The sequence below is a fragment of the Cucurbita pepo genome, chromosome LG15, assembly GCF_002806865.2.
Source record: "Cucurbita pepo subsp. pepo cultivar mu-cu-16 chromosome LG15, ASM280686v2, whole genome shotgun sequence".
NCBI classification, from domain to species: Eukaryota; Viridiplantae; Streptophyta; class Magnoliopsida; order Cucurbitales; family Cucurbitaceae; genus Cucurbita; species Cucurbita pepo.
The window spans coordinates 4,517,046-4,530,318 of NC_036652.1; the positions used below are offsets into that span (position 1 = coordinate 4,517,046).

General features: G+C 37.0%; 1 protein-coding gene across 1 annotated transcript in view; it reads left to right on the forward strand.

Moving 5' to 3' along the window:
• The window catches only part of LOC111811386 (la-related protein 6B-like), a 17,009-nt gene extending 4,327 nt beyond the window's left edge, over positions 1–12,682 (forward strand). The window contains exons 7-10 of the mRNA XM_023698201.1: positions 5,772–5,819; positions 5,908–5,976; positions 6,284–6,424; positions 12,012–12,682. Of these exons, the coding sequence (XP_023553969.1) occupies positions 5,772–5,819; positions 5,908–5,976; positions 6,284–6,424; positions 12,012–12,305 (552 nt within the window). The 3' untranslated portion in view covers positions 12,306–12,682. The remainder of the gene's footprint in view (positions 1–5,771; positions 5,820–5,907; positions 5,977–6,283; positions 6,425–12,011) is intronic.
• Positions 12,683–13,273: the final 591 nt, after the last annotated feature.

A 13,273-nucleotide genomic window follows, 5' to 3' on the forward strand; every position in this document is an offset into this window, starting at 1 on the left:
CCCCCCCGCCCCGCCCCAGTCCAATCTTTTCTTTGAACAATTTGATAGGTATCTTTATTAATATCAGCTCTAAAGGATGGTTACAGCTGTCCAAGTAGTTGACATCTCTCTTTGTTTCAGGGTACACACTGTGCATGAATGACAAAAAGATACCTTTTTCTAAATATATAATTATATGTAGCATGTGTGCCTGCCCTCCGCTAGCCAACTTTTGGGGTACCCCTTGTTACCTTTCTTAAATACACTTTTACAATAGGTGGCCAAACAACTTAACATTTGCACGAGGAGAAAGGATGCCTTGTCCATAAGGTGAAAATCTGGAAATTATTTAATGGTTCATGGTGATGCTTCAAACTTATAAACGTGTTTCAATTTGGTTAGGAATTCCCACGAACCATTATCTACACTCTTCTAGATGTGTAGTACCTCCTCCTTTGGCTTTCATTCATAATTTTCTACTCAAATACGGGGGAGAGGTTAAGCCACAACACTGCCAACAATATTTGAGTTGCTCATCTAAAGAGCAGACTATGACGATATTCTTCTAATGAGGTTTCTAGTAGGTCTTGTATATAAGTGTTGTAGATTAAGATATCATCATAGAACATTGATACAAACTGTCGTAAGTCTCTAAGATATCCTTCATTAGAGATAGAAAAGGAGAGGGAGCATTGTGCCAACCAAAAGGCATAAACAAAAATAGTTAGACTTGAGATCAATCTTAAACACTATAGCACCAAATAACTCATCAAGCAATTCATCTACTTCGGGAATAGGGTTCTTATTTGGGATAGTCGTATGGCTAAGTTTGTATTGCAACATATCTCATCGAATCTCTGTTTGATAAGAACCATTTCTTGCCTGTTCCACAAAGGATAAACCAACATCCTCCGTTATTTTCTCAATCTCTTTTCTTTGCCTGAACTACCATGGAGATTTTGTTTCTACCCTCGATGATTCTTTCAAGTCATTTTTCAACCAATTCTGGAATTCCATCTCATGAAGCTAGAAATTTCTAAATCAAGATGAAGATGGTTCCTATATTAGGTTGCCAACTTCTAACATCGAAAAGGAATGGTTTATTGAAGACTTCGCCAACATATACAGTTGTAAAAAGATTGAATGGCCAAATATGTTGTAATGCCCCATGCCCAGAATTCGAATTCGGCACCTGATGGCCCTAGCATTCCCTTGCATCACGAACGACATGGTCACGTTACCTACTCCTTGTTTCTTAAGAGTGAAGACTATCCCCATAGACCAACACGAGTCCTTATAGCATGTTTTGTCCTCACTCACATGCATCCGAGGAAACTTCCTAGGTCGCTCAACATAGAATTGCTCCAAGTAAATCCCACTGAACTATGAAGTTCCTATGATTGAGCCACTGAAAAGGAAGGTTCACCTTGTTGGTATAGGTAGTAATTTTCATTTACTTTAAGACTTTCTTAGTCATTCTATTCTCAGGATTGCTCTCATTCGGATGTGGTCTCAATTCATTCATGTACCCCTCTTTTACTTGAGTGTCAAATGCCTTGGTTTGTCCCCGAACCACATTTTATTGGGAGAGGTATCGCTCTGATACCATTTGTAATGCCCCATGCCCAAGATTCAAATCAGGATTCGGAATCCAGATTCGACACCTGATGGCCCCAACATTTCTTTATCATCGTTTGCGACATGGTCACGTTACCTACTCCTCGTTTCTTAAGAGTGAAGGCTACCTTACAGACCAATATGAGTCCTTCTAGCATGCTTTGTCCTCTCACATATGCATCCTAAGAAAATTCCTTGAAATTCACCCCACATAAAATTGCTCCAAGTAAAGCACGTTAACTATGGAGTTCCTATGATTGAGCCACCAAAAAGGAAGGTGTACCTTGTTGGTATAGATATAGGTAGTAACTTTCATTTCCTTTAAACCTTTCTTAATCATCCTATCTTTAGGATCGCTCTTATTCGGATGTGGTCTTGGTTAATTCATGTACCCTTCCTTTACTTGAGTGTCACATATGTACCTAGGATTGCTCTTAAATGGGAATCACAAATCCTTCTCCTTCTGGAAGACCATTATTGAAAAAATAGAAAGAAGGTTATCAACATGGTCATCATGTTATACTTCAAAAGACAAAAAATCACCTTAATACAAGCCACACTATTCAACCTTCCCACTTGCTACATATCTCTATTCAAATTGCCGAGAAAAGTGGCTACAAAAATAGAAAGATTATTCATAAATATATGTAGAAAGATGACCTATCCTATTTGCCATAGGGTGGGTGCTGGGGAAGCATAGTTGTAACGACCCGTTTTTAGATGCCTCGAATCATGGATCGCCACGTAGACTCAAGAGTCAAAATGGCGATAAAATCTTTCAACTTGAAATGCAGGAGACAAGGAAAAGTTTTAATTTAAAATGCATTAAAACTAACATAAGGTCAATTAAAAGTACAAAACAACGTCCGTGGAGTTAGTCCAAAATAGTTTACATAAAATACACCAAAAACAACATTTAAAGATAATAAAATGACAAGAAAGGAAGACGACTTGATCTAAAGGGCACCCTTGTAGCTGCACGACTTTGCACTCTTTTACCCTCGACCGTGATCTCCACTCCTAAAAAAATAGAATAACATGGGATTAGTATAAAATACTCAGTAAGCAGCCAACTTTTAGGCTCTCGTTAGATTTAGTACTTACAATAATTCCTTAAGTATGTGCTCACATGTTGACTCTAGTGTTAACCATTACCATGGTTACCATCTATGCTAACCTTATAGGCTTATATGTACCCAGGCCCTAGACACTCCTACACTAGGGTGCATAACTAAGCCCCTCGGGTCATAATGTAGGGTTAGGTTGTACTCAACTTGTTGTTTATATCTCCCAAAGTCTACCCTTAACCTTGTGCTCCTAGCACATGAGTCAACTTGCCCTATGGCGAGTTCATGGGTAAGTCTCGTGTGTATGAGGTAATTTGTGCAATATATGCAGGCTAGTGCTATAATCGCCTGCACCTCATACGAGCTATCTACAAGGTGCACCGTGGTAGCATACTCTCTACGACTCCTGGCGTCCACTGTAGGTGACAACTAACCAATAGCTACCAAGTAGACCCTAACCATACTATGAAAGTTCACAATTATTGGTTGTGCCCCAATTGTCCCTACTTGATTGTCTGGTCACCCGAGAATGCCAATGGGACCCAATGTGGGTTCTAAGACTAAAGGATGTGCACTAACCGTTCATAATCATGCATATTTATACCTATGCTCACTAGGACACATAACATATATCCAATAAAATATTCGAGCATACAAGGCTATGTAAAGGTTCCTAGGCTTAACTATAAACAACCTAATTAATTAGGTTTGTCGTCATGTTTTCTAATAAATATACATCTAGCTGAAATAGTCTCATTGTCATACTACCAAATAAGTATCTAACTTGATTAACTAGGTCTATCATCATGATTCCAATTGAGTATCCAACTTGATTAACTAAATTTATTAACATGCTCCCTAATGAATTTTGCCCATTGTCCTATCGTCCCCTACAAGTATTACTTGAATAATCCATGTAGCTACTTACATGTTTGTTGTCTTCCCGAGCTTATTTCAGGTCTTCAAGAGTTTCCAAATTTCTCAAAAATCCTCAATTAGGTCCATCGGGTCGGGGTCCAAATGGCGGGTTGGAGTCAACTAGGTGGGTCTGGTTAAGTCCTTTAAATCGAGTCAGGTTGGTTTCGGGCGATTGGATCACTAGGTGAGGCGGTTACTCGAGTTGGATCAAGTGGGTTGATAGTGTGGGTTGGGTCACTCAGGTCGGTTTAGCCCAGCGGGTCAACTTCTTTCTTCTTCCTCCCCGTAACTATCTTTCTCTGTTCTATGCAATTTGCGGAGGCAGCGTTCCTTCCTTCCTTTGCTTCAGCTCCCGCCCATCCATCTTCATCTACGAGCAACGGGTCGTCCACGTGATCTGTATAACTTCGAGTTTCTCCTTTGTGTGCACCATGGTTGTAGAGATGGACCTTTAAGTCGCAAGCTCCTTTGTTGGAATCTCTCTCGTGGTGTTGCCTAGACTCCAAGAAAACACTTGAGGTTTCGATCTACTTCCCTCATACTCCCTCTCTCTTGATTTAAACACAATGGCACCCCAAATCTGCTGAAATCAAGAAGGAAATAGGGTAGGTGGCTGACTTGTCTCCTTCCTCTGTCCGCTCTCTGCCCCCTCTGTGCATCCTTTTCACTTTGGAGGTCGCTGACCATAGTGTACGACCAGCGGCTCCATATCGTCCTTCCTTTCCTTTTTCATTATATCTATATACAGTTGTCATCGCTTCCCATCTTCATTTATTTCAATTTTGTACTGACCCTTGGATTGAAAACACTAGGCTAGCCTTGCAATATCCACTTATGTATAGACTCTCTCATGACAAAATGATCACGATCAAAGAAACATGGAAAGATGCCAACAAATTTTGGGACTTGAAGTTTGGGAGGAACTTAAAGATAATGAAGCTGTGGAATGGGCAGAGTTAAGCCTTGACCTAGCCCCAATTGTGTTGTCTAGAAAAGCAGAGTTAAGCCTTTTTGTGTTGCCTGAAAAAGCAGACTTATTAAAATGGCTTCCTAGCGCTGAAGTGGTCTTCTCTTTGGAATCTTTGATGAAGGACATAGGGGAAAAGGCAAAAGCAATCAACCCCACACTAGCAAAGACAATATGGAAAGGAAATCACCCTAAAAAGGTGAAGATTTTCTTATGGAAAATCGCACATAAATCCATTAGAGCAAGTGAAAACCTACCAAAAAAATAAAAAATAAAAAATAAATAATAATAATGTCCTACATGACTCTGTTCCCAAGTTGGTGCCTATTAGGTAAGAAAGACAATGAATCACAAAGCCATATATTTATGCTGCACATACCCATAATTTTTGGACAAGGATTCGCAATTTCTTCGGATGGTATCTCACTTTTCCCTGTATGGGTAAAGGAGTTATTGGACATGGCCTTAGCATATCACCCCCTCCAAGAACGCTAAAGCCTTGCTGGGAAAAAAACCTCATTATGGCTTTTTTCTGAAATCTATGGAAAGAAAGAAATCAAAGAGTATTCATGGAGAAGGCAAACTTTTACGAAGCTTTTCTGCAACATTGTGTACCTCGCTATTTGTTGGTGTAAATTGTCAAATACTTTTGCTTCCTATAGTCACACCTCCCTCATCCGGTCTTTTGTATCCATCATTTTGTATCCATCATGGATAGCACGTCCCTTTTGTAAATTTCAAATATTGGTTAAAAAAAAAAATACTAGTTATGTAACCCTTAATTCTTTGAAAATGATGGAGTTGGTCTCTCTCATATTTGATCAAGTAAAATATGAGAGATTGATTTGGTATACAATCTGCATATATTTTCATTGCCTAATCCCACAATGTTTTGACCTTCTTTTGGTTTTTGTCGCATCCCCCTGATTTTCATAGATGCTGGCAGTAAAATATAATTTCTGATGTTTGTAGATTAGCCTGTTTTATAGAATAACCGATGAGAAATTTTACTGTATAACCGATGCCTTATAAAATGTCCTATATCAATGGCCTTGTGAATAGCGATTAGTCATGGTACATTTGAGTAATATAACTTTTTTAGCCTTAAATAGGCTACTCAAACTACTGCTGAATATCAACGTCCATGATATTTTAAATTAACTACAATCTTTCTTATTCTTTATTCAAGGGAATAACATAATTCTCAACATTTTATGTTTCAGTTGCATGCATTCGTGGAATATGAATCAGTGGAGCTGGCGGAGAAGGCTGTAAGTGCTTTCAATTCCATTACGTATGAAAGTTTTTTCATTCTTGTAAAGGAGATTCAGATGTAAAAGAAGTTGCATAATTTTTCAGGTTGCAGAATTAAATGATGAAGGGAATTGGAGAAATGCACTCAGGCTTCGTTTGATGCTTTCATGCCCGGTACTTAAACTAAGACTATACTTATTCCATGTATTTGATTTGGTTTCTGCTACATAGCTTAATATACTGTGTACTGTATTTCCTGTGTTTTATTGTGTGTTGCACGGGTTTTTTATATTCTCTTATTTGAACTTAAAAGACAGAACGGTGAGTTGCCTTCTTGACATGTTTAAGCATTTTTTTTATTTTATGTGTACAAAAATTTATACTAGTTCCAAACCCTAAATTTGAAGCTTTGTTCTTGATTTATTTTCTTTCTTTGTTTTGTTTGTGCGTGTTTTAATTAAAAATTCATTGTTGTTCACAGTCAAAATCTGCTCTAGCTCGTGGAAAGAAGGGACATAGTGGTGAGATGAACTTCAAAGATGATGAAACCTCTGAACAACCACGTATTGAGAAGCATGTAGACGATCTTTCTGATCAAGTTGACATTCATCCGCATGAACAAGTACAAGTGAACTCCCTCTAAGCTTCTTTAGATTCCTGGAAGCTTTAAATTAATGCACTCTCTCTTTAATTTTTCTTAAATTATTTTTAGTGGAAGGAGTGAAGAGAAGAATTGGATATTACTATGAAATCATGGATAGTTACGAATGAGAAAAGGGTTAATATATATGTCATCAGAGACAGAAAGGAAATAAAGGATGGAAAAATCATAAAAGATAAATTGTTCAGATGGCGCGGAAGGTGTGTTGAGGAAACGATAGATCATTTTTAAAAGATAAATTGTTCAAACTGAATTGGAGTTGGCCCTAAGGGGGCGGTCAGGTTAAGTTGGGAAGCTTGAGGATTACAAAAAGGACTTCTAACTGTGGATGTAAAAATTCATTGTTGAGATTTGATGGCTTGCAAAGAAGAAAAATAAATGTGGATGATCATGCGAAGAGGTCAAATGCCAGTTAAAAGTCTCTATTTATGGCTCGAGAGTTAAACTACTGCTATTAAATTCTCTAACCTCATTGGCCTTTTTATTTTTTTATTTTTTTAATAAGAAACTGAGACATTGAGAGAGAAAGGAAAGAATGTACAAGGGCATGCATATAAAGAATAAAAGCCACCCAAAAAAAGAGTCCAAAAGACTGCTGTAGAAGATTCTAATCTAAAAGAATGAAGTCTTACTTATAATTAAAAAAACCCTTTGCCACTAGAGCTCATAAAGAGGCCGAACCTCCCACAGTTCCCCCTAAGACCTCTACCCACCTCTAAAATGTCTATTATTTATTTGAAGTTGAATCCCCCAAAGGACTGAGAAAAGGCACAATCCTAGGAATACTGTCCTTGACCCATAAAGAAGTTTGAGGTGGCTGCAGCACAGGAATAGAACCAATGTTTGAAAAGAATTTTTGAGGCTTACGCCTTGAGCATTGCTTTGGGAGAGAGGTTCAAGTTTCTAGCCTTGAAACTTGCACCGATCCACGAGCCTTACACCTCTATGAAAATGTTTTGAGCTTTTGATTCTTTCTGCCTCGTGTAAATAGTTAGAACAATAATAATAATTTTCTGCTTAGTTTAAGAAAGTATGAAAGCTCTTTTATGTAATGAATTAAATACTCTTTGACTTGTGGTTATTTAATCCCTTAATACAGCTAATGAGTACCATAAGAACACTGAAGATAAACATTAGAATAACTATTTGGCCTGTTTATTTAAGAAAGTTGATAGNTTTTTTTTTTTTTTTTTTTTTTTTTTTTTTCCTTTTATATGCTTGGCAATTCTTGATTATACATGGATCTCTCGTTGGTCTATTGAAGAATAAAAGAATGAAGATCATAAACTTAGTAGTTAGAAAGGTATTTCAAAACATTGATTGAGAGGGAAGGGATAAAATTCAATAATTTTGGTTCAATATTGTTGGAAATGTTCCAAGAAAGGCTGATGAATTTTGGGTGTAGTTAGATGTCTGATTGAAGTGTGAGGACATTATATCCATGTAACCCACCTTCCGTTTATAGATGGTCATCGTAGTCTACTCATCCTTTGTAGATTTTTAGAGCTTAACTGACAATCACCTTTAGCTCTGAATCTATTCAAGTTTTCTTTGGACTTTGCATAAGTTTGGAGAGATCTACCGTTTAGTGTATAATCTTGGCACTAGATCATATTTTTGTGGCGGTAGAAATGTTGAGTATTATGGCTTTGAAACTGAAGAGTTCTGGCTGTCGAAGGGGGGTGGATGTGCCTTTGCGGAATGGGTACTCTCTTGCTTGTATACGTTGTGTTAATATGAAGGAAAATTTAGCGAGTTGGTTAATTGAGAAATTTGTTCCTCAACAATTGGTAGTGGAGGTGTGATTGGGAACTTGAAAGGGCGAATGGAGACTTGGCCAACTAAATCTTTGGGACGTTCTTTATTCAAACAGTTCAACAAAGTAGTTGCAACCAAATTGGAGTGTTTTCTATTAACTCCTGGTAGGAGGTTATAGTTCTATGATAGTTGCCACAGTAATTTGTATTACTCTCCTATCTTGTTATTCATCATAGAAGTACATACGCCTATTTGTAATAAGAAAAGCTAACTAATTCTGTAGGGAATAGGAAACCATAAAGAGAAGGAAACAAAAAAGGAAAGTTATCTTATGGGGAATAGAAATATTAGAGGAAAGGAAATTGAAAATAGGGTAATTCTCATATTAAATGGGATTACACCCATATTCCTCAAATTAAGATTATTTCTTTGACTTATATGAAACAATCAGTTGTGAAGTTCTTTTGTTAACACATCTTACAGATGAAGCCATGAGGACAAATAACTCATGCATACTATCCCCTTTACCTTATCCTTAACAGAATGTCGATCAATTTCAATATTTTTTGTCCTATTATGTTGGATAGGATTATGAGTAATATTGATGGCTGATTTGTTGTCATGGTACAACCTTATCAAACTTTCTCCCTTAATCTGTAAGTCATCAAGAATGGGGTGGACAATCCCCATTTAAACACAGAATGGGGGAGGGAGCAGGAAAGCCTGTTAGCTAAACGGGGTTAGAGATAATATTCCCCACCCTTGTCCATGTCCAAATCCTTGTCCCGCCTCTCTTTTTTATAATAAATATAAATATATCTATATATATATATATATATATATATATATAGATATATCAAAACTAAGGCACAAAATTAACTTATTATATATGTATATTGTATGGGTATATATATATATATATATATTTGTTTCTTTATTTCTTTATTTCTTTATTTCTTTATTTCTCTACCTAGTAAATAAAAAATAAATAAATATAAGTTTTTTAAGTTTTGAAGTTCGGTTTTTTAGAAATTAGGTTGAATATTATATTATATTTTTGCTTATAAAGATTTATTAGGATGTTTTACAATTTCTGATAGAAATTATATTAAAAATGGAAATTATAAAAAGTTCTTGGAAAAATATAAAAATGGGGAAAAAATTCTTAGGGGAATCTAATCCCACAAGTAATCCTTACCTCTATCCCTATGAAAATAAATGAAGAATTTTGTGATGATAGAGATGGTTGAAATAGGAGGCGGGATAGGGATGGGGATGACTTCGCTGTCCCTACCCTATCCTGTGGGCATGGTCAAAACAACCTTAAACACTGAATCAGAGCTTACTGCTTGATTTCAGCACTTTTAGAGATCTATTGAGTCACTATAACGCTTATCAAACATAACTATGTAAATTGGAGCTTATCAAGCCACTATTATTGGAACATATCTACTTAATACAATGCTAATCGAGAACTCTCAAGTCTCACTGATACTTGTGCTCACTTCTCTTGGAGGAACACTTCTATGGATCAAACAATCCACTCTTTTGAGTTTCTTCTCTCTCGAGATTACTTCTACGGGCAAGCAACCAATTCTCTTGAGCTAATTTCCGATCGTTATGGCTTTCTCTTGGTTATGATTGTCCACTCTCAAGACTACTTTTTATTTTTTTCAACTGTTTCTTAACTCAACCACATTGTCCCTCTCATGCTTACTTCTAAGGTATCATCCTATTCTCTTGAGCTACTTCCCTCTCTTTATGGTTTTCTCTTAGCTATGAACGTCAAGAGTACCGTCACTTTTTCACTTTTTCTCTTAGCCATGAATGTCAAGAGCACTTCAAGAGAAGACCTCTCTTAACAACAAAAGCTAGTGCATCTACACTGGATAGTATGTCAAGCATAAGACTTCATATGCTCTCTTCTACTAGAATAAGAGAGATTGTTTCTTCAAGGGACGGTGTTTCTTATTTTCTGATGATCAACTCAGACTTGGTCAAACTTGTTGAATCCTACCGAAAAGTCATAATCATGGTTTACTCCTATGAGTTTCTTTAGAATCATGGCATCTGCAGTGCACTTCATTTTGAATACTCGATAATAATCGAGTTTCTGTCACAATGTTTGTTAGGCATTAGGATATTCTATGACAGTTTTCCCTTGTTGCATGGCTTTAGTTATGATCTTGATCTCATAGATTTGAGTTGCATCTTGAGCTTTTGAGTAAGTGCGATGAATGAAGGCACATATGGCTTGTGCACTCTAAAAAAAATAAGGATGTATCGCTAATGGATGGCTCCACAGAGTCTTAGAGCCATGACATTATCATGGAGTCTTCCTCGTCTATGTAGGAAATTTTTTACTGTCGTTGGTACCAAACCTTTTCCTTTCCTTTAAGGTATGTCTGCACGGTTTAAGGAAGTTTTTTTTCATTGAGTTGGTATGACAGTTAGATGTGTTGTAGGTCACCTGTCTTTTGGACGGTAGGAACCTCCTCTATCGATGATGTGACTTTTGATTCTTATGACATGATGGTGGAATAAATTGGAAGGTGGGTCTTGGTCATAATAAATGAGGGGCAGCTATGAAGGCATCACCAGTTAAGGTAGACTTTATTTTTAATTGGCTTGAAGGTGCATTACTCTTCTTTCTTGTTATGCATCAGAGAAGTACATAGGCCTATTTATAAAATAAAGAAAAACTAACTCGTCCTCTGGAAAGTATGAAGCAGTACAAAAAAGGAAATGAACAAGGAAAGCTAACTAATCCTCTAGGAAATGGAAAACATTACAAAATGGAAATAAAAAATAGACTAATTCCTTCATTAAATGATATTACACCAATAGTCCTCAAATTAATGTTATACCTTCCACCGATATAATTTTCTAAATTAAAAGTGTTGTGCATGATTTCCCGAAGGAAGGTTAAACCTTCCAATTTGGTTCAAGTATCTAGGAGACAGGTAGGTGAGCCTAATTAGTGAATTAGTTCTATGGAAAAGAAAAGGAAAACTGATGCATGTCCAAGCTGGTACGGGCCGGGGCAAGAGAACTTAGGTGAGTTATAGGAATTGAGAGGATAAAAGGATACTTGATTCGATAATAAGAAAGTTGGGGAAAAGAAGACTCTGAAGGAAGAGCTTGAGGTGGACTGGGACCGATGAGAACCAATGAGAATAGAGTTCTAGATGTGAACTGCTGTTTTCGGCTGAGCAAAATCACTTATCTAAGTCGAGTAGTCTTGTTGTCGTATGAGTTGTATGTCTTACAATAGGCTTGCTTACTGTTGCACCATGGGTGAATACTTGACGCATATCACAAGGTTATGTGTTTTTTACTTTTTTTGAAACCTCCCAGAAAATTGCAGCTCTTACTTCTCTACTAAGAGCGAAAACTTTTAATAATTGCTCACTGGTGTAAACATAATTTGATCTAGAAAATCGTGTACACTATTAATCAAAGAAGTTAACTGAAGTCTTTATCCTGATGGGTGCAGAAATGGAAATAAGTTCGATTTTTGAATGTCGTTACTCAAGTTTTCTAATGTCGTACTGTGCGAGTAGTACGAGGAAAAATGGTAGTAGATTGAGGCAGATACTTGTGGGAAAATAAAGAAAAAGGCAACCTTTTTGTATTTGTTAGTTATGTAGGTTGTACAACTACAACTATGTCCTTGAGTTGTAAAAATAGTGTTGAAGAAAAAGAAACAGTGATCTGAACGTGAGCCATATTATATTTGTTCTACCTTGGAAAATGTATTTCCTTCTTTTTACTACTATATTTGTTGCAGCGAGAGGAGCAGGGAAATGAGAAGGATGGCGGTGGGCAGAGAAGAGTTCGTAATAGGGTACGGGGTAAAGGACGTGGTCGATCACAGTACCACCATAATCACAATAACAACCATGGGAACCATGTGGGAACTCCACCTTTGAGTAGTTCTACCACCACCATGGAGCTGGCAGGCACAATGAAGCAGCAGCAGCAGCAGCCTCCAGGGCCGAGAATGCCAGACGGGACGAGAGGATTCGCGATGGGGCGGGGGAAGGCAGTGGTGAGTGTGAGTGTGAATGTGAATATGGTATGAAAACCGAAGTACTTGAAGGGAAAGAAGGGAATGTATGGGTAAAAGAAAGAGTATGGTGAGGATGGAAGGTGTTGAATGAATAGAATGGTGTTTTGATGGCGGGGTTTTTAGTAGGGCTGTCAAAAACCATTGGTAAAATTACAGTGAAAGAGTAAGAGTTGTAGTTTTTAATGTATTTGGAAGAGAAGGTCGGTGTGGACCCCATCCCCCGCTTTCTAATCTCCTCCTCTTTTCCCTTACTTAGGGGATTCATATTATTATTATTTTTAAAGTAATATGTCGAAGGAAACCAATGGGGAAGTTGGCAACACTTCACTAATACGCACTTGGCTACTCAATTTGCCTTGTATAATCCAAACCTCCTCATTGTGTTTCTATTTCTCTCTCTCGTTCTACGTATTTCTTTATTTGTTTTATCTATTTCGTTCAATGTGCGTGATGTGGATGGAAAGTCTTTAAAATTTTATTATCTTGGTTGAGAGTGTATGTTTTAACTAGAATATACAAAAAGAAACTCAAGATATTTTATATCTTTCTCTTTGAATGAGATCTTGGCTCGAGTGATTTCTGAAATTGAAAGCTATTCGACTGGAAAGTGACAGCTTTGATTTGCCCACCTTTGAGTAGGTAGGTTTATATGCATAAGCTTAAGATCATCTCTCCAACCAATAGCCTTAGACTGAATCCACCGATAGCATCTGTTTTTACTATCCAAACTATCAGTCAAGCAACTTCTTTCGAAAGATTAGTGAGAGTTCACTCCGGAACCTATTTATTCTTGAACGAGGTAAATAGGTGAAGTAGGGGTTTGCTTTCTTGAGCTTATGCTCAAAGTGGACAATATTATATCATTGTAGAGAGTCGTGTTCATCTAACAAAATGTATTCGTATATATGTTCCTACATATTTTTAATTTTCACCATTCAACAAATTACTTTGTATGTATTAGATACAAAATAAACTTGGAA